Source organism: Erpetoichthys calabaricus, chromosome 10 (genome assembly GCF_900747795.2).
Source record: "Erpetoichthys calabaricus chromosome 10, fErpCal1.3, whole genome shotgun sequence".
Taxonomy (NCBI): Eukaryota; Metazoa; Chordata; class Cladistia; order Polypteriformes; family Polypteridae; genus Erpetoichthys; species Erpetoichthys calabaricus.
In genome coordinates this window covers 48,641,632-48,664,012 of record NC_041403.2, presented here as the reverse complement: position 1 = coordinate 48,664,012, position 22,381 = coordinate 48,641,632, and the positions used below count along the sequence as shown (strand labels likewise).

The window sequence follows — 22,381 nt, the reverse complement described above, 5'->3', positions numbered from 1 at the left end:
GTTTAAATGCTGAGTGACTCTTTCATTTGTGTGTTTCTCTGATTGTAATAATTTAAAGAGATGGTTACACCAGGATGTCTGTGCCCTCACTTCCCAGCCCTAGACATACATAGGTAATGCAGAGAGTTCAGTTTTGGCCCTACAGTGCTTTCTGCCCTCTGAAAGACACACCACAGCGTATGCTTTGAAGTAGCAGGTGTACTGTTATAGAAGAGGTGAGGAGGTTTTCAATGTCTGCTCTAAAAAACTGAGCCAGCACTGGCTGGGAAAGTTAGCTGAGAGAAGAAATCTGTTGTTGTGTTTTTATAAGTTTTCATCCCATATCAGACTGGCAGCAGTTCCTGTGCCAGAAAATTTAAATGATTCCACCCCATTGAGAGTGTTACCAGTTAGAATCAAGGATGTTGTAAGAAGGGAAGACCACTATTTCCATTGTGCTCCGAGAACTCTGCTCCAGAATGTTGAGGCCAGTTCCCCTGTTCTGTCATATACTGCACCTCATCTCCATCTCTGGGTGGCATCACTGGCAGACATCAACAGTTTTACAAAGGGGCTACTGAAAGGTAAAAAGGCAGTAAAGGAGAAGGGAGAAAGCACAACCTGAGGGGTCTCTGTGCTCAGGGGCAGGGACCGACTGAGACTCGCCCAGCATGGCTGACTGTCATGTGTCTCAGAAATTCACTTCCAGAGACGTGTGGCATTGTTCAAGTTCACTTAGGGAAGTTTGCAATAGAGAAGCTTTTATACTTTAACGCAAAGCATCCATTTATTAAAGTATAAACCCTATATCTTTCACATTAATTTTGGAAATATTTATATGATAATGCATTTTGTTTTTCTCTTTAGTAATTTTATTTTTTAATTTTCCATTTAGGATTAGGATACAGCAGTTTGGATAATGGATGGATGGATTATTTATAGCAAAATGGCCATATCTTCATATACTGTACATTTTACAAATATTATTAGCTCTGTCATTTCAGGATTAAGAATATTTTTAATCAGGTTTTATACTTCTCTGTGTATAATTTGGGAATTAATTTTAACCAGTTGTGATTATTAAAATCTACCGCTGTTTTGTTACATAGAGTGTTCACAGTAAATTGATGGTAATGGTGCAGACTTCCATTTATGCTGCAAAAAAGTCAACCTTTTTTAACTTTGTGCAAATTTAAAACAACAGTTCCCCTTTATTACTTTGATACTTTAATATTAATATGTTTAATACATTACGTCGGTAGTACTAGGGTGTTGTACAGTGTTAGCCATTATGAATGAAGTCAAGCAAAATGACACCGTTTATTGGCTAACTAAAAAGATTACAATATGCAAGTTTTCGAGGCAACTCAGGCCCCTTCTTCAGGTAAGTTGTAAATCACATTATTACACCGTGCCTGAAGAAGGGACCTGAGTTGCCTCGAAAACTTGCATATTGTAATCTTTTTAGTTAGCCAATAAAAGGTGTCATTTTGCTTGATTTCTCACTACATTCATCTAGTCTGAAATTCTGAACATAAATACATGAAAGCGTTGTGCTAAACGTGTTTTAAAGGAATGGTTTGTTCAGCATTTACAAAGATTGAGTTAAAAATAAAATGTGTGCCTGTCATAAAATCTACAGACTACTTTTGTTTCAGCAGTCAAATCAGAATTTATGAGCAGGCCATTCACTTGCAGAATGGTGACAAAGGATTCTTCTAGAGTCAAACAATACTTAACAAACTCTGATGAATTATAATTCTATTAAAAAGATTTGTAAAATACAAATTGCACACTGCTGCATAGTATATACCTGCCAGTTCAAATGTAATCCTTTCCCATAAGTTTTTAAATTGATTCATTTTTTGGTTAGAAAAAGAACTCAAATCACTGTCTGCAATTTGAAATATTTGTAAAATTCCAGGTTAGGTAGTTTCAGAATATAAAATCTTTTAGAAACGTGGAAGACATTCCATTTGTCTTTGTACAATAAACAAGAGCGCACCATGCAAGTATTTAAAGTGTTACAGGTAAATGGACCTGTTTCCATCTGTACTGCTTATTAATTAATAAAACTTCTGACACCTTTATTCACTGTTCCTGATGCTTTCAAATACCAAAGCTGCATTTCCCACCTACGTTATTCTTCAATGTATTAATAATATGAGGATGCACTGACTTAAATCTGGAATTTACCTCACAGGTGGCGCAGTGGTAGTGCTGCTGCTTTGCAGTAAGGAGACTGTGGAAGATTGTGGGTTCACTTCCCGGTTCCTCCCTGTGTGGATAGCGCTTTGAGTACTGAGAAAAGCGCTATATAAATGTAATGAATTATTATTTATTAAAAGTCTGAATAGATTTTGATAACACTTTAACTCAGTTACTTGTTCTAATTTGGACCTGATGTCAGTACCTTTGGAGATCTGCTCAGAGCCTCACTGCCCCCCTTTGATTATTTAACTTGGCCCTGTTGTTTTCTATTGCTTTATATTCTTGTTTTCATAGTCATGGTGATTGCTATGAAAAGCACTTTATACATAATATAAAGGTTTAGTTGATCCATCCATTTTTGAGTCCACTTTTTCTACTAGAAGCCCACAGGGAGTCAGAAATTACCTTCTCATCATCAAATGTGACTTATTGAATGAGATATTGGTCAGTCATAAGGCTCACTCAATCTTAAGCCAGTTCAGAAACACCATTTAATATAACACCCTTTCTCTTGGGATGTGTGTGCAAACTGGGGTACCTGGCATAATAACCCACATGAATTTGTGGAGAGTATGGAAATTACTCAAAAAAAAGAAGCCAGGTTGAGGATAAATCCAATATGTCCTATGATGCCATCCTTGATTTTGACAAAAGTCCAATGAAACAAAAAACTAGAATATAATAAATCCACAGGTAATTTCAGGACTACCACTTCAAGCCCTGGGCTCAAATTCCACATCTGTGTTTCATTTGCATGTTCTTCCCATGTTAGTGTTGTTTTTTTTCTAGATACTCCAGTTTGCCTCCCACATCTCCAAAGTCAAGCAGGTTTCATTAATTTGCTAACCCCCAAGTTGGCCCTGTGTTTGTGGGTGGATGAGTAAATCAAGCCCCTGTGATGGATTACTGCCCCGTCCAGAGCCATTTGCTACCTTGCACCCTGTGCTGCTGAGAAAGGCTCCAGCACCACCACAACTCTAAATTGCATCAAATTGCATTGACAATGTTTAGTCAAATTATGGGACCATTCTTTTTTTTTTTTATCTACAGAGAATTGCTAGCCCCAAAAAAGATTTACAAAATACGAACCAAAACTGGCTGAGTGGGCATTCTTAGTGAATAAAAGAGCATCTCTGCTTGTCCAAGATAATGAAGAAAAAGCACTGTGCAATGCAGAAGGGTAATTGGTCAGATCTGATATCTCATGGTTGGGTGAGCAGTTCCACTTCATGTAAGGGAAAGGCTCCTGGGGCCGAAAATTCCAGATGCCAGAGCACACCTTGTGTATTTTGATTTTCAAAAGTAATTCCTTAACAAGTTAAAGTGCGCTGATAACATATGGGGCCTGTATTTTGTGGCTACCAGGGTTCCTAAAAAATTGTACCTTCGGGATAGACCCATTCCACACTTTATTTATCAGCTCAAGCAGGAAGTCTATTTGCATTTATTAGATTCTCAGTGGTCAGTATTGCATGTCCGTAAATCAGATCCTCTTCTTACCTACTGTTCATTCTTGAAGAGACAAAGCAATAAAACAGCATGACTCACAAACTGTTTAGTGAATGTCTTTGACACAAGTGTTGCCTTTGGTGCTCGCATCTGAGCTGTTGGCAAACAAGTCCTGAAACAGTTTATGTAGCATTTACAAGCTGCACTTTATGTATTTACTTTAGCACGATTGCTAATCTGTCCTAGAGTATGTTCATTGAACTATTTATATTTTCCATGCCTATAAGACAGAAGCCATGCTGATAACGCCATATGCTGTCCCCAGCTTGCAATTACCAAGCCAATGCACCTCTCTCTCTCTAAGTTAACAGATTTTGACAAAGTGTCACTTTAACTCTCCCCGGTACTCGTCCGCTATCTCTAACAACGTTCACAAAAATTCCCTCGCCTTTAGTCATCTTTTTGTCTAATGCGGACTTCGGGGTATTTTTTTCTTGCAGCCTATAGGCGATGCCTGTTAGACCCTCTTATTAATTTGCACACATAATGTTATTTATTCCATAGGAAAAAGTACAGTATATTCAACATCAACACCAAAGTAGAAGTAGAAAACGACTCCTTAGATATGATAATATATACTTCTAGCGCACGAAACCTTCGGTGTGATATCTTGAGGATTTATACGGACATGAGAAAAGTTCTGCAGAAAGCGGGACGCTGAGCCTGACATATTACTGATCGCTGTTCAGCTAATGTGCCCCAAATAATTCAAAGTCTGAATTTTAACGACACCACTTGGTCTTTTAGGTTTAAAAAATGCAATAGGAATTATAGTGTAAATATGTCGTGCATTATAAGCTGCACTTTATATGTTTACTTTAGCACGATTGCTAATCTGTTCTGGAGTATGTTCATTGAACTGTTTATATTTTCCATGCCTATAAGACAAAACTTAGAGACTTTGTGTAATTCTTCCTCCGGCATGTATCATTTCTTTTTATTTTACTGTATCCTTATACCTCATATTCAAATCCGATGGCATGTTAATCATGATACGTTCACATAAAGAAGAAACAACATGAATGTTGGCATCTTGTTGTTAGGAAAATTATTAAAATATATATATATATATAAAAATATGTAAAATAATTCATTATTTCTTTTTTTAAATTATTAAAGTATAAAATAATGCATTGTTTACTTTTTATTTGCAATGAGACAGATTGGATTTAGTTGGTTTCAAAATTATTTGTAAGGGCATAGATAGATAGATAGATAGATAGATAGATAGATAGATAGATAGATAGATAGATAGATAGATAGATAGATAGATAGATAGATAGATAGATAGATAGATAGATAGATACTTAATTAATCCCAAGGGGAAATTCACTTACTCCAGCAGCAGCATACCGATAAGGAAACAATATTAAATGAAAGAGTGATAAAAAATGCAGGTAAAACAGACAGTAACTTTGTATATTGCAGAACACAGAAGGTAAATACAAAAGAAATAAATTATAGCATAACTAAAATTGTATTTATAAAATGGCTTTATTCGTGGAGGTAACACAATATTAACATTCGGATTAAAATGTGAGTAGTGGCCACGGTGTACGAGAGCAAAAAATAAGACTTTTTTGAAGATATCCCATAAATGACAAATTCGAATATTTATAATTCGATTATCGATTATGAAAGCAGCGTAGAATTACAATTTCACTAATGGGTTTCCCAAGTGCCGAAAGTTAAATAATCATGCAATAAAAGCAAGTGTCAAATGGAATAAACGTTGTGAGATTAGTAATTGCAAAAAAATCCCCTAATCTGCGCCAGATTTGTTGCTTACACTGGACCTTCGTTACAATCTCGAATTTGTAAAGACACATGTTTAAATCCCTGGACCAGACACTACCACTCCAGTTTATTGTCTTTCTTGCCCTGTCGTTGTGTCTTCTGCGGTTTCTTTTCATATCCAAATTAATTTCTGGTTTGATAGCTCCATTTTGGTCCGCTGTGCCTGAATCCGAGTGTGGACGTGTCAGTGCGTTTGTCTTTAGATGGACAGGTGCATCTTCCAAATGACCTCCACAATCTTAAAATTTAGAAAGCGGATTCAAAAAAACTTTGTAAAATAAAGTGTATATTGGTTTATTATCTATTATCCATAATGCCTTCTCATTAGCTTTGATAAAATGACAGTTTTTTTTCTTAATAACCGTTACGGGGAGTCTCGGTCAACTCCGGACAGTAGGACGCGCAATGCAGGAAACAGCCCTGGAAGGGACGCCGCTCGGTGACAGAAAGACAAACAGAAATCGAAACAGCGTCCAAATTCACGGCAGTGCCAACTAAACAACCTGTGAGTGGGGAGCACATTCACTGCTGGATATTTAACAAATGAAACGAGTCGGTAAGCGAAAGAAAAGGAAGCCGTTCGATCAAACACTGAACTAGAGCTGCTGTTCAGCATTTTTATTCAACGCATTTCTGCTCATTATGCTTTAACATTAAATAAAATCAGTTGTGTGTTTCATGATAGCAAAGCATTGCGGTCGTGGTAAAATATGCTGTTCTTTCTTTCTTTCTTTCTTTCTTTCTTTCTTTGTTTACTGAGTATTATTGCAGCTCTGCTGAATAAAAAATAATCTTTTGTCAAGAAAGAAAGCCTCGCTTTGCACTTTCCACCTTTTAGACAAACACAGCAGCCTTTAAACCTCTAAATGTTTTTAAATGTTTAACATCGAATTAATGCAGAAAGTAAAGGGCTTAGGAACGAATAGTACACTGCGAAGTACAATTCTGTGCTAATAGGGTATGTTTTAATTTTTCGATTAAACGATTTTATACTGAAACTGATTGTATTGTATATGGAAATATTTGCATAGCTTTTAAGAAATATGGGTAGCAGTTTTTTCTGCGCAGTAAAATTATTATTTTTTTGTAATATTTCTATTATCGGTCATGCACTGCGATGTACCTTGCAATGCTCAATAAAACACACTACATAAAATAAGGGTCGGCTGTCTGACCTATTGTTGATTAGAAAATTAAACACCGTAGTGTGTTAAAATGAACATTTGTTAGGGCGGTTTTGGCATTGAACTCAGCCACGTCTGAGCCATTACTCATTGAGACACTCTGACACTGACTTTTGCAGGTGACAGCTGTATTATTCTGGGTGTCACTGATACTTACTTTTCGTAGTCACGTTTGCAGTACAGTCTTTTTTTCCCTTAGAAAACAACTTATTTGTAGTGGTGCTCTGCAAACTGCACAATGGACGCATTGTTCGTGCCAGAAGCTGCCGTTGACTCTCAGAAGAAATTTATCATAGATGACTCTCTTGCAGCCTTCACACACGGATCTGTGGCTTAAATCTGTGCACAAACACACGAGATAATAAGTAAATAAACAGCAAACACATCTGCGATTCGATTGGCAGTGTATGGAGAATTGTGGTAGTGACTGAGTCCTAAAATCGTAAAACGTAATAAATCGTATACAATTATGACAATCCAAATTATGCAGCATGCAAAGAACTTGTGCTTTTGATTTCTATAGTAAGTTCAAACAAGAACATGTAACCATATTACATAAATAGTATTGTATATAAAGTAAATAAATGATCAATTTTAAGCAGTTAAATATTTGCTTTACGTAAATTTAACAAGAACATAGTTTAATAACAAAGAATTGAATAAGATCCGTTTAACGTATTATTATATAATGAATCATTAATGAAGATATTTTAACACGTAGAGCAAAAAAGACAATATTCATTTTAAATAACACTGTAACACACGCTTTAAACATTATCATTTAAAGCTCCCCAGGCTTTTATTATTATTATTACTGTTGTTGTTATTATTATTGTTGTTATTATTATTATTATTTTATTGAAATACTCATGTGTCTGTTTTATTAATTGCATATTATAGTACTAGAAAATATGTGACCAACAATTTAGGTCAATTACATGTTCAACAATTAAACCGTTAAAACGCAAACCCAAAATCTATATACAATTATGTTATTACTTTGCCATGTTTATTCAGAATCAAGAATAATTTTCCTTATAATTTTACTCTGATTGTTGACTTGTTTCGTAAACTGTAAAATCATGATGTTTTACAGCTAACTGTACAGAAATGTACATATGTAAGGAATTAAAAATGCATCACGTATTATTTGAAAACACACAAACACTTCAGCTCACCAAGCAGTGATGAAAGGGATTCTGCGCCTGGCCTGCCCTCTTCCATTTTAACACCTCCCAACATGGTCTATTCCGTAAACATCTGACTGTTTTCTGTCGTCTCTCTGATTATAAAGAAATGCATAAAGAAAGAGCACAACTTACAAATTTGACTCTCAGTTCCACCAAACACGAGCAATCAAAGCTTCAAGTCGTTAAATCACAAGGGACATCCAAAGATGAACAGCGCACGTTTCAGTGGTGAGATTGTTTGACTTACCTTTTTGGAAGGGAAAAGTCGCGCTGATTTTTTTTTATTATTTTTATTCATATATATTCAAACGCGATGTGTGATTTCAAGAAGATTTCAGTACAATGTCCATTTCCATGCTTGGCAGATTTCTCGTTTTGCGTTGTTTTCCAATCTCCATCCGAGGCGCAGTGCTGCCTTCAGACTCCGGCTGAACTTTCTACATTAAGAACTCGAAATCCCACGGTGTTCTTTTATCGACTGTTTACTGTTAGTCGATATGTCACCATCACAGCTCTCCCATATATGCATTTTTTTCTTATTTTTTTACCAAACTGCTAGATCGCCGAAATACCTCTTGCAGGCTGCTCCTCCCAGTAGCGGGTTTTCCAATCTCCTTGTACTTTGCGGTCCTTCCAGTTTCTCCAGTCTCCTCCCCATTTCTGGTCCAGTCCTAGTTTAATCCCTGCGTACAAAACAGCATGATATTCATTGTCAATTAGTTCTCACTTTCTGGAGAGACTGTTTGCTTTGCAATATAACTCCAAAACAGGAAAAGTGACATAAATTATTATCGTATCACTCAAGCAGGAAGTGTCGGGGAAACAGAATATGCACATACAAAAGTATTGATATCCTGCCGTATTTAAACAATTCTGTGTGAAATCCACCGCAGACACTAAGACACTAAGCTTTTTTTTAAATCAAATGTGCATATTGTCACTATAGTATGCTTATATAAATTTTGTTTATTTTTTTTAATCAAGCATGCATATTGTCATTATAATATGCTTGTTTAAATTATGGTATAACTGGCTTATTTCAAAACTTCACAAAGTACTACCCGCCTTATATTTTATAAGGCAATGTAATGCATATGATTAAGAAAGTTTGAGAGTCAAAAGAGTGCGAAGAAATCGCATACATTTCTAAACTGAAGGTTTTCCAGCATCTCTACAGCCGAATCCCCAGGGCGTTTTCACTGTTCAATTATCCTTCACTTTACTGTTCCGCGACTTCTAGGCGTAACGTTTTAATCTCCGAGCGCACAAAGGGAAAAGCGCAACCCATCGGCAGCATGAAATGGACTTAATATACGGCGCTTCCAAGAGGTGGGCCTCGTGCTAACAAAAGTTATACCGAGAAGAAGTTTTGAATATGGTAATAATAATTGTTTAATTTATCGCCAAGTCTTACCATTACAAATCGCTGAGTTATAATGCACTACAAAGCACGATTTCCACAACATGACATTCGAAAAGAACTTATAGATGACCAGAACTAATTTGTACGGGTATTATTTTTAAACGGCGAAATGTTATCTCAAGGTAGAGACGCAACACAGCAGTTTTTTTTTTATTTGGTTTAAATTATGCTTCTCATAATGCACTAGTTTAAGTTTTCCTTGTAATAAAGCCCGCAGAGACAAATTTTACAATAATGGACGAATTACTCTGCAATCATTTTAGCATCGTCTGTATGCAGCGATGAGACGTTCTTCATATAGACAGTGGCTTTAGATATATATTTTAACAAAATATATGTGTAGACGAGAAAACATAAAGGGCCCTTGTGATCCCTAAAACAGACTTTTGTCAAATATTTTACGTTATAAAAGAATGGAGGTTTTGGGCCGAGATAGTGATAGTAAATTCACTCATTAATGTTTCACGACATACCTCAATGTTTGAAGGAAGCGATTTCGTAAAATGTCTACTTGGCTGTCAAAAGAGGAGGGCAGGCTGTTCCAGTCATAGCTGTTGTCTTACTGTAAACCATTAGCTAAAAACCACGGACGTGTCTGTTAACGCTGGAAGTTTATATATCGGCGGTAAAGTTTTAATAAGACACAAGTCGAAATTCTTTTGGAATGACTTACTGTGATGAATTGGAAATCGAGTAACAACGTTTTAATACGAAAGCTGCATATCAAACTGCTCTGTCACATAAGGTGTTTCAAGTCATAAAAATTCTTCAGCTTTTGGTTATCTGTATGTTCTACAAAAATCTTATCGGATCCTAAATGTTAACCTTCAATAAATAAGATGCATTGTTTTGTCATTTTGGCTAAGGACACCCGTAGAGAGTCTATTGATTGACACAGCAGACAATCCAGGACGCCAGTATGTTCTTATGATAATCCCAGTTAGGCTTAGACTGACGCTTGTATTATGTTGAGTCCAACCTATACGTTAATGGAGAAGTCCGTTAAGAAAATGTTGCTGCTTTATCACCAATGATAAGCCTGGTTAGTTTGCAGAAGATCGCCTAGTGTCCCAAGGAAATGTATTGGGTCAAAATATTGTATATTAAAATATATTTTTGGAAGACGATTTTCAAGTTAGCACAAAATCGATCATGTGTGAGCGAGTACGGCTTCGTGTAGGACTGGCGACTCGCCCACTGTTGGTCCCAAACTTGCACCCGGTGCTGCTGGCAGGGGTACACCGGCCCCAGCGACATTCTGTTATGTGAAACGGGCCGAGAAAATAGTTTGGTCGAGTGGATAGTTTCTTATGCCCACCCTCAGCGGCGAAAAGTTAGGCTACTATCTACGAGAAACAGTAAGCAACGTATCTTATTTTCACTGAAAAATGTCCGTCAAAACATATTGTCAAACTGGGCAAAAAATGCCGCGAAATACAGGAGTCGGAATCCATATACGATTGTAGCATTCCCGTCTTCTCAAAGATGCCGAGATCCTGAACAGGACAACGCCAGTATGAATGAAGAAGCGGATTGATATTCAGATACTCTGTTTCAAGAGTGTATTTATGTGCTCTTATAATGGCATTTTACTTTTGATGATACATATGTATATCGGTATACACGTCTTAGCACAATTATATTTACTCTAATAAGAGATGAATTAGATATGAATCATGTGATTCTTCTGTAAAAAATAATCTGCTTGTTTATTTCCTGCTTCATTGCTAAATAAGCCCAGATGTTCATGCACACTCTTAAACGGGTATTTCTTTTAGGTGATGCCTTAGGGGAACCATTTTTGGTTCCCAAAAGTCCAATCCAGAAGAAGGTTCCAGAAAGAGTCTTCATTTAATTCGATCTGTAACAGTCCCCATACAATAAATTTCCACGACTAGACGGCAGCAGATCTGTGAAATACCAATGGGTCATGAGTTTAAAAGGATTCTTACTACTTACAATAAAACAGGCCAAGTGCAGGTTTTCTTAGCCTGTTAGTCTTCTGCTAGGTAGCCTTCCATACATTAAAGATTTCAGGTTTCTTGTACATATTATAAAGTTTTGCAAAGCACAAAAAACAATGTCATATGCAAAGAATCCTTCTTAGAATAAAATGGTGCTTTGTCAACTATAAATGCCATTAAAGAACTGTTAAGTGTACTTAAAAACATCATCAAAGTATTAGGAGCCCCATACTAATCCTGGGTAAGGCCTCCTTTGCTCTCAAAACAGCCTCAGTTCCCTGTGTCATGAATTCCCCAAGATGTTGGAAGCATTCCTTTGAGATTCTAATCCATGTTGATATGATTGTATCACACAGTTTCTGCATATTTGTCATGGCGTAAATCTCTGATCCTACCACATTGGATTCAGATCTGGTAACTGGAAAGGCCACTGAAGAACACTGAACTCATTGTCATGTCAATGAAACCAGTTTGAGATGACATTTGCTTTGTGACATGGTGCGTTGTCGTGCTGGAAGCAACCATTAAAAGATGGGTAAATTGTAACCATGAAGGGATGCACATGATCAGCAATGTAGCTTAAATAGGTCAAGGCATTCAAGTGACAATTGATTGGTATAAATGGGCCCACAGTGCACCAAGAAAACATTCTCCGCACCTTAACACTGTCACCACCTGCCTGGACTGTTGACTCAGGCAGATTGGGTGAAATGATTCATGCTGTTGATTCCAAATTCTGACCCTGTACCATTCTTATGTCTATTGATAAATCCAGATTCTTCAGATCAGGCTATGTTTTTCCAGTCTTCAACTGTCCAGTTTTGGTGATGCTTCGTCCACTGCAGCCTCAGCTTTCTGTTCTCAGCTGACAGAAGAGGAACTCAATGTGTTTTTCTGGTGTTGTAGCCCATCTACCTCAAAGTTTCAATGTGTTGTGCATTCTTAGATGCTTTTCTGCTCACCACAGTTGTTACCATTGCCTTTCTGTCGGATCAAACCAGTCTGGCTGTTCTCTTCTGACTTCTGTCATCAACAAGGCATTTCTGCCCATAGAGCTGCCAACTCACTGGATGTTTTTTGGTTTTGTTTTGGCACCATTCTGAGTAAACCTTGGAGACTGCTGTCTGTGAAAATATAAGGAGATGGGCATTTACAAAAATAATTTCTACTCTGGCACTAACAATCATGCCTCAGTCAAAATCAGAGATCTGATTTTTGATATAAATATTATATTGATATAAACATTAACTGAAGTGGGCAGCACGGTGGCGCAGTGGTAGTGCTGCTGCCTCGCAGTAAGGAGACCTGGGTTCGCTTCCCGGGTCCTCCCTGCATGGAGTTTGCATGTTCTCTCCGTGTCTGCGTGGGTTTCCTCCGGATGCTCCAGTTTCCTCCCATAGTCCAAAGACATGCAGGTTAGGTGCATTGGCAATCCTAAATTGTCCCTAGTGTGTGCTTGGTGTGTGTGTATGCCCTGTGGTGGGCTGGCGCCCTGCCCAGGGTTTGTTCCTGCCTTGCACCCTATGCTGGCTGGGATTGGCTCCAGCAGACTCCCGTGACCCTGTGTTAGGATATAGCGGGTTAGAAAATGACTGACTGACTGATTAACTGAAGCTTCTTCTTCTTCTTTCGGCTGCTCCCATTTGGGGTCGCCACAGCAGATCATCTTCTTCCATATCTTTCTGTCCTCTGCATCCTGTTCTGTTACACCCATCACCTGCATGTCCTCTCTTACCAGATCCATAAACATTAACTTAGGCCTTCTTCTTTTCCTCTTCCCTGGCAGCTCTGTCCTTAGCATCCTTTTCCCAATATACCCAGCATCTCTCTTCTGCACAAGTCCAAAACAACGCAATCTCACCTCTCTGACTTTGTCTCCCAACCGTCCAACCTGAGCTGACCCTCTAATGTACTCATTTCTAATCCTATCCATCCTCATCACACCCAATGCAAATCTTAGCATCTTTAACTCTGCCACCTCCAGCTCTGTCTCCTGTTTTCTGGTCAGTGCCACCGTCTCCAACCCATATAACATAGCTGGTCTCACTACTGTCCTGTAGACCTTCCCTTTCACTCTTGCTGATACTCGTCTGTCACAAATTACTCCTGACATTCTTCTCCACCCATTCCACCCTGCCTGCACTCTCTTTTTCACCTCTCTTCCACAATCCCCATTACTCTGTACTGTTGATCCCAATTATTTAAACTCATTCACCTTCACCAACTCTACTCCCTGCATCCTCACCATTCCACTGACCTCCCTCTCATTTACACATATGTATTCTGTCTTGTTCCTACTGATCTTCATTCATCTCCTCTCTAGAGCATATCTCCACCTCTCCAGGGTCTACTCAACCTGTTCCCTACTATCGCTACAGATCACAATGTCATCATCAAACATCATAGTCCATGGGGACTCCTGTCTAATCTTGTCAAACTTCTTTGCCACTCCTGACTTCCTCATTCTGACTGATTAACTGAAGATCCTAACCTATAATGCTATGCATGGCACTACTGCCACTAGTCTGGCTGCATGGATAAGCAGGTGTACAGGTATTCCTAATAATTAGTTTAGTGACTGTATTTAAAAGCACAATGTACACTATCTCTGCTGAAGCACACAGTTACTACCCATTTTATAGACGCTCCGCTATACTTGGATCCCAATCCAGGTGGTTTGTTGTGTGGTGGGTGCGGCAACACACTATCAGCACATGCTCCCAACCTACTTATAAAATAAAATTAATTAGTTTAAAAATAAAAAATGCTGTATAGAACAAAACATCAAAAATAACAATATACATCAAATGACCCATCTTCTACTACTGAATCATATTGCAAATTTTGTTACAATAAAAACTAAAATAAATGGTTGTGGTTCTCACAGCTCCAGTGATTGGCACTCAGTTCCCAAATGGGGGTACAGAGGGAATGGGGTCTGTAGGCTCTTTGCATTTTCTCAGTTTTCCCAGGGTACTTTGCGTTCCTCCAGTATCTTAGTGGCACCTGAAGGTTAGACCCAGTATAAGGGGGCCTGACTGTGTTCTGTCCATTGTTGTCCATTGCCTTCTGGTTGATACTGTAGGACAGTCTTTGGTTTGTCCCCTCCTAAAACTGGGTGAAGAAGATTCAGCAAGGGATGACTGGATGGTTATACAAAGCAAACACAATTTCAGGTTCAACTTTATTTGGAACTTGAATTAAAAATAGTACCAGTAAAACAAAAAATTCGGACATGAGCATCAACAGGCTTTGCACCCTAGGAATCAAGTTACCTGGACTCTTCTATAACATTTCAGTAATTATTTATCACTCTGATGCTGATCTTTCTGATCATATAATTGGCCATTACAATTGCAATTGACGAGAAGAATTCATAACTGCACAATTACGATATTTGAACATTCTTCTAGAGTGCCTCTTTCTCCTACACAATATGGCTCCAAAACTAATCAGCACATCATCGTCTCATAACAGGCTTAGGTTTGGAGTTTGGTATTCTTCTGTCCAGCAGTTTTAACTCTAGACCATTCTCAAGAAACTGTGACACACAAACACACACATAAACACATGGACAGATAGACACACACCCATCATCAAGATATCAGTGTTTTCGATATCAGGGGACCCTAAAATGTCAAGATCCGTCAAAAACCGGAGATCGAAAGTTTTTGACGAATCTAAAGCTTTCGTTCCTCCCACATAGATGGGTTATGGTGAGGGAGGGCACAAAGCAAAAAGATTAAATTGATAATGCAAGAGGAAATGCAGAAAAGTTTTAACATTTTAACTTACTGGTAGTTACTGTATTAAAATTCAACAATTTTCTATAACAAACGTGACCAAATGACCTACTGCAAATGGCTATCAGGATCACAGGACTTTCATGTTTGTCATTTAAACTTTCCTGTAACCGTGGTGTAAATCAAACTTTTTTGTACTTTTTTTGTAGTTGCCCCTAATACCTGCTTTTCATCCATCCATTAAACCATTTTCCTTATTCTCTACTTTAATGGTTATGTTTTAACACAAGAATGTAAAACAATATTTTTTTGTCTAATTCACTATCAATGGCATTAGCGGGAACACTTTGCTGAAAATTGCATTTGATTCCTTTTTGTGTTTTAAGTTTAAGGCATTTGACAAGTACATCTGAGTTATGATACAACAGGCACTTAATGCTCCAAATTTTGCTGCGTAGGAAATTTCACTTATTAGCCTATGCATCTTGCTCATCAGTGGTAGTGTTCCAGGCAGGATATCATTAAAGATGGCTGTACATAGATAGTTATCATTGTATCAGTCAGCAGAAAAAAACATAAAGCCACAACCTAATTGTGCAATATATTTGAAATAGAATCCCACAAATTTGAATGGCAGGTCAAAGAATAAACTTTTTGTTCCACCAGCAGGATTTTCTTGATGGCAACAAACTTACTATACTGTACTTTGACTAAGAACTTCAAAGAAAACAACTCATCCTTATTTGTGAGCTTCAGACGGATACACAAAGTGGCCACAAAGCCTGGAAGCACGTTGAGCCAACTGAAAGCTCTAAATGAACCACAGTATGGCAATGTGTATGACTGTGTCCTGCAGTGGACCACAGATTATTCAAGGTTGGCTCTTGCGTTGCTCCCAATTCTGTGGGGATCCCTGTCGCCCTGCATTAAACTAAGTGGGTCAGAAAATGAAGGGATGAATCAATCAATACTCACAGGGATTTAGTTCTCGGTTGAAAGGAAACCAACATGAGTTGCTTACTCACCAAATATTCTGCTGTTTCCTTACAAAAACAAAAAACAAAAAAACGGGAAAATCCCTTATATATCTTGTTATAACCATACCAGGGCTCCTGTCCTGCCATTTGTTTAAAGTGCATCTTTTTTTGTCTTTGTTCTTTTTTTCATTATTGTTCATTGTTTTCCATTTTTTTCATTATATTGTTCTATTCCTATTTTATTTAATTATGTATTCTCAGTTTAAGTTATCTGATTTGGTTAGTATTTGGTATTTATGCGTGTCTTGTGATTCTCTCATATCACTGTATTTTGTGGGTGGCTCTCTAATCGGCGGAGCCACTCAGCCATCTCCGTTAAAAGACCACCCCCAGCCTTATAACGGCCTGTGAACAGATGTCCAAAGCACTTCATTCAAACGCACTCGGGTGGATTTTGGTGGTTCTTGAGAATGCTTTCTTCTATTTTAGTTCGAGTTCTCAACTTTTTTGCTACCATTTCTTGTTGTATTCTTGTCAGTCTTTTCAATTTGGATCTCATTTACCTGAGATGGTCTTTTAGGCAAGAGCTTTTCTTGATTTATTTTTTCTCTTTTGATACTTTTGTGGTGTTTTTCCTTTTCATTCAATTAATCCTTTATGAGGATTTCTTGTGGCCTTGGTCCATACAATTCATGAGTTGATGGCGGTCCTCTCCCTTGTGGGTCATTTGAAGTTTGTTTTGGGATGTTGCAAAATATACTTTCACACATCTTGAACAGTAAACTAAAGCGCCATTGGAGTCACTTTCTGAATTTGAAGACAGGACCCTTGACCAAGGATTGGGAGTCAGGTCTTCATCTGAAAAAGTCATTCCAATGAGGCTTTAGTTTCCTGTTTAAGATGTAAGCTGAGTATTCCAGAAGTAATTATTTAACAACATGTTAGCCAAACAGCTGGGTTTTGCTCATTCTGAGAATACAACTGGATATTCAACAATTAGATGAGCACATCTAAACCATACCTGGTAAATAAACCTCACACAATAAATGTACCACAAGAGCTTTGAACATATGAACTAATCTGTCAGGTCTGAGTGATACTTTTGGGTGTGCAATACATGCACATATATGTTGGTGGGGAATATATAGTCAAGACTTAATTTCTCCATGGTTGGTGTCCTTTACATCCTCTCAGAGGTGCATATGTAGGTGTAAAAAGGGGCTTACTCACTGACAAGCGGCAAATGATTACATTGTATTTGGCGAAAACTACACAGACATGAGGAGGCTTTGCAAACTCCACACAAACAAGTTCAAGATTCAAACCCTAGATGCACATCAGGAAGCAAAGCATTTTAGAGGTTTCAATAAATTTAATAGACTGGAGTGGTGTGTTCCTTTTGTATGTAAATCCATATGCATGACCCTGACATCTAAAGAAAGGTAATCACTGCATGTCTGTGTGGTGATCTGTCCATTACAGTGGAACCTTGGGTCACGACTGTAATTCGTTCCAAAACTCTGGTCACAACCCGATTTGGTCGTGACCTGAAGAAATTTCCCCCATAGGATTGCATGTAAATACAATTAATCCGTTCCGGACCGTACGAGCTGTATGTAAATATATATTTTTTTAAAGATTTTTAAGCACAAAAATAGTTAATTATATCATAGAATGCACAGTGTAATAGTAAACTAAATGTTTACTTACTTCTTCTGTAATGTTTACGTCTTCTGCTTAGGCTCTCTAGCTCACTCTCTCACTCTCGCCGCACAGGGAATGCACAGGAAGAGACTGAACACGTGCGGAAATCATCGGCGCGTACGATCCGGAAGGAAACTGGCTTGTTCGTCACCTGAGTGTGTGGTCGTGAACAGATGCAAAAGTTTGGCGAACTTTTTGGTCGTAACCCGATTTGTACGTGGTCCGAGACGTTCGTGACCCAAGGTTCCACTGTACGTGTATATGGGTAATCAAACTGCCAATGTGACTGTCTTTTGGCTTTTTTCCTTCACTGAAATAATGCTGAAATGGTAATCAAGGTCTAGACTTCAACTTTGAAACTCTCCCTCCATTGCTGCTCTGTAACACTGCTGTGATCTGCTTTATCTTTTTTTCTGCACAAGTTTACCACCGGCCCTGCTTCACTCTGCTCACCTGGCATTGGTGACATATTAATCTGTCACACTTTTTCCTAACTCATTGTTGTTGAACTGATCAACAACAATGACAAAACCGACACAATGCTCTACCAAAAGTAACTTTCTGAACAACAGTAAGACAAAGAAACTCATGGAGGTTTTCAGGACACACAGGAGGAGACACATTCCTGCAAACATCAGTCAAATGCCAATGGAAAAATGATGGCTGCCTGAGATTCCTCGGGATAGAGAGCTCTCTAATACTGACCCCATAGTAGAAAAGGGTGCAAGAGCACTGGAACGGTTTTTGTGAACCATAACTTCTTCCAAATACTTTAATTGTGCATCTGCCCCATCCTCAATTCCTGGTTTATTTTATATTTCAAAACATTTTTCTAATCACTACCCTTTTCTCTTGCTGCACAATTCCCAAAAAGACAAGCTTAGTATTCAATACCCTCCATATTGCAACTTCTCAAGTCATTACAGACTTATTTAACCAAATTGCTGTTAATTGTGATTGGATCAACACCCTTACATTATATACTGTAGTTTACAATCTTTTTGTGTGTCATGTTGTCAAAGGGAAAGTGTTTCATGTTGTCCAACATGCCAGTAGGAATTTCACCATACTCTCTTCAAGACACTATAACTACAAGGTACAATGCAGTTTCACCATAGATTTGACTGCACCACCAAACTTGTCATTTACAGTATATACTGTTGTGACCTTATCAGTCTGTCAGATCACATATAACAGTACTTGCATCTAAATTGTATAAAACATTTTTTAGAATTTAATCAACTTCAACAAATTTGCAGAGTTAAAAGTTAAAATAAACTGCTCAAAAAAATTTGAAAACATCAGATTTCAATGGGACAAAATCTTGCAAAATATCTCTACTTATATGGACTAGGTAATGTGTTAGGAATGAAAGGATGCCACATCATTTGATGGAAATGAAAATTATGAACCTACAGAGGGCTGAATTCAAAGACACCCCGAAAATCAAAGTGAAAAAATGATGCGGCAGGCTAGTCCATTTTGCCGAAATTTCATTGCAGCAACTCCAGATTGTACTCAGTAGTTTGTATGGCCCCCACGTGCTTGTATGCATGCCGGACACCATCGGGGCATGCTCATAATGAGACAATGGATGGTGCTGTTTGGGATCTCTTCCCAGATCTGGACCAGGGCATCACTGAGCTCCTGGACAGTCTGAGATGCAACATGGTCACGTCAGATGGACCGAAACATAATGTCTCAGGGGTGTCCTATTGGATTTAGGTCAGGCGAACGTGGGGTTCAGTCAATGGTATTAATTCCTTTATCCTCCAGGAACTGCCTGCATACTCTTGCCACATGAGGCCGGGCATTGTCGTGCACCAGGAGGAACCCAGACCCACTGCACCAGCATAGGGTCTGACAATGGGTCCAAGGATTTCATCCCAATACCTAATGGCAGTCAAGGTGCCGTTGTCTGGCCTGTAGAGGTCTGTGCGTCCCTCCATGGATATACCTTCCAGACCATCACTGACCCACCACCAAACCGGTCATGATGAACAATGTTACAGGCAGCATAACATTCTCCATGGCTTCTCCAGACCCTTTCACATCTGTCACATGTGCTCAGGGTGAACCTGCTCTCATCACTGAAAAGCACAGGGCGCCAGTGGTGGATCTGTCATTCTATAGCAAATGTCAATCAAGCTCCATGGTGCCGGGCAGTGAGCACAGGGCCCACTAGAAGAGGTCGGGCCCTCAGGCCACCCTCATGAAGTCTGTTTCTGATTGTCTGGTCAGAGACATTCACACTAGTGACCTGCTGGAGGTCATTTTGTAGGGCTCTGGCAGTGCTCATCCTGTTCCTCCGTTCCCAACGGAGCAGATACCGGTCCTGGTGATGGGTTAAGGACCTTCTACGGTCCTGTCCAGCTCTCCTAGAGTAACTGCCTGTCTCCTGGAATCTCCTCCATGCCCTTGAGACTGTGCTGTATTGATGTGCCATCCTGGAGAAGTTGGACTACATGTGCAACCTCTGTAGGGTTCAGGTATCGCCTCATGCTACCAGTAGTGACACCCCTTTACGCTGCGCAACGGCGTGTGGTTTGTTTATTTGACAGCCTGTAGGTCCAGAGTAATTACATTCATTGCATTTGTAGTCTGAGTCCCGACCTGAATTGTGTAATGAATGTAATTACCCCGGACCTACTGGCTGTCAAATAAACAAACCACACACCGTGGCGCAGTGTAAAGGGGCTTTGTCTCTGATGCTGACGTCCGAGGTTCGATCCCCGAGAGGGGAGCAGTAGAGTGTGTATGCCTGATGAGCCCAAACGAGGGCGAAACACGTGTCGTATACTCTTTGCATTATTTGACAGTAAACTATGCAACATTCCATTATCTGCTTCTTGCAACTGAAGAGGGCACCGTGGCAGATGTTTGCCGAATGGCAGACCAATCACAAGCGTTACCTGGTAGGTAACCACCCACACAATTCATGTCAGGACTCAGACTACGAATGCAATGAATATATATTGAATATATATATACAGGGTGAGTCAAAATTATGTTAACATTTGAATGGCGGAAACAATTTATTCACAAAACATACTGCATGTGTGCAAGATGATTTACAGGAATATCTCAACCTGTTCACCATAATGATCAACACATGTACCATATGTGGCACATAAATTGTCCACAAAAATTGTATATAACTATATACATAGCAGTACCATTAGTGTTAACATAATTTTGACTTACCCTGTTGTGGCGAGCGGCTGGGAGCAGTGCCCAGCCGGGACGCCCAGAAGAGGGATTATGCCTCCTCCACACCACAAGGGGGCAGCTGAACTGGTTGATATGAGGACCATGGGAACAGAGCATGGAATCTCAACCCTATAGGGGCCCGTGGTCATTGCCAGGGGGTGTCCGGATGCCTAAAGAGCCCTGGACATCAGCACTTCCGCCACACCTGGAGGTGCTGGAGGAAGGAATACCAGGGACACCCGGAGTGCTTCCGGGTGCTCAGCCGGCACTTCTGCCACACCAGGAAGTGCCGGCGGAAGTTCATCAGGAAGTACCTGGAGCATGTCCAGGTGAGCATAAAAAGGGCCGCCTCCCTCCATTCGATAGAAGAGGTGGTGGAAGAGGACAGAGCTCGGAGGAGAGGAGTGGAGGTGGTCAGAAAAGAGGCATTTGTGAGAGAGGCCTGGACTGAGGGTGATTGGTGCTGGGGCACTGGGTTGTGCACAAGTGTAAATAATGTACAATAAACGTGTGTGTGGTTTTGAACCTTCGCTGTCTGCCTGTGTGTGTCCGGGCTGCTTACCACACTGTATATATCCTTACGAGAATTTACTTGTCATAACAATGTGTGAATGTATTTTTGTTTCAGTTTCATTTATTTTCATTTCAGGAATATGCACATCTTCAATTATTCTTGCTATTAATGTGTTATACTTTTGCTAATGCTTGATCAATTATCATTTCAATTGTGTTATCTAATTGAATTACTTCCGTTTCAAATTATGTTTGGAATATTCTTTTACATTTTATTTCTCCCATTTTGACTATGTTCTCATTTAATGCTTTTTGTTTCTGTTCATTTAAAATATACATCTTTGTTAATTCTTATTCAGATTGTGTACATATGCAATTCAGAGGTATGTCATTTATGCTTAATACCTTTCATTTACTGGACTCTTGAACATTATTCCCCCATTATTTGTTTAGCTCATGTGTATTCCATTTTCACAATATTGAATCACAGCAGATTAAATCTGGCTTTTTAGATATTGATCAGTAGAAAAAGACTTTTTAATGCCAATGTGAAAAACATCTCTGTGAAGCGGTGTAAATTAATTACAAATATAAAACACAAAATAATTCATCACATACTGTAAGTATTCATTCCAGAGGTTAATATTACACAACTAAATCATCTCTGGTGCTGCCAATCTGTTTTAGAAGTCACATAATTTAAATTCAACAGAGATCACCTGCCTGGGGTTTCAATTGATTGTAGTATAAATGCTCCTTATCTGAAAGGTTCATCTTGGGGTAGTCAGTATGGTGGCCTAACATACACAATGAAGACAAAAAGAACACTCCAAGTAACTCTGCGAGAAGGTGATTGAAAATCACAAATCAGGGGATGGATACAAGAAAATTTCCAAGTCACTGAATATCCCTTGGAGTTCAGTTAAGTCAAACACAGCAAGAAATCTGTCTAGTGCAGGCCATCTATAAAAACTGTG

The 22,381-nt window shown here is 38.9% G+C and overlaps 1 protein-coding gene across 1 annotated transcript in view; it reads right to left on the bottom strand.

The window, feature by feature from the left end:
- lmx1a (LIM homeobox transcription factor 1, alpha) overlaps positions 1–14,320 on the bottom strand; it is a 41,084-nt gene extending 26,764 nt beyond the window's left edge. Inside the window, 4 exon segments of the mRNA XM_051932428.1 lie at positions 6,838–6,863; positions 6,865–7,019; positions 8,443–8,553; positions 14,143–14,320. Of these exon segments, the coding sequence (XP_051788388.1) occupies positions 6,838–6,863; positions 6,865–7,019; positions 8,443–8,553; positions 14,143–14,320 (470 nt within the window).
- Positions 14,321–22,381: the final 8,061 nt, after the last annotated feature.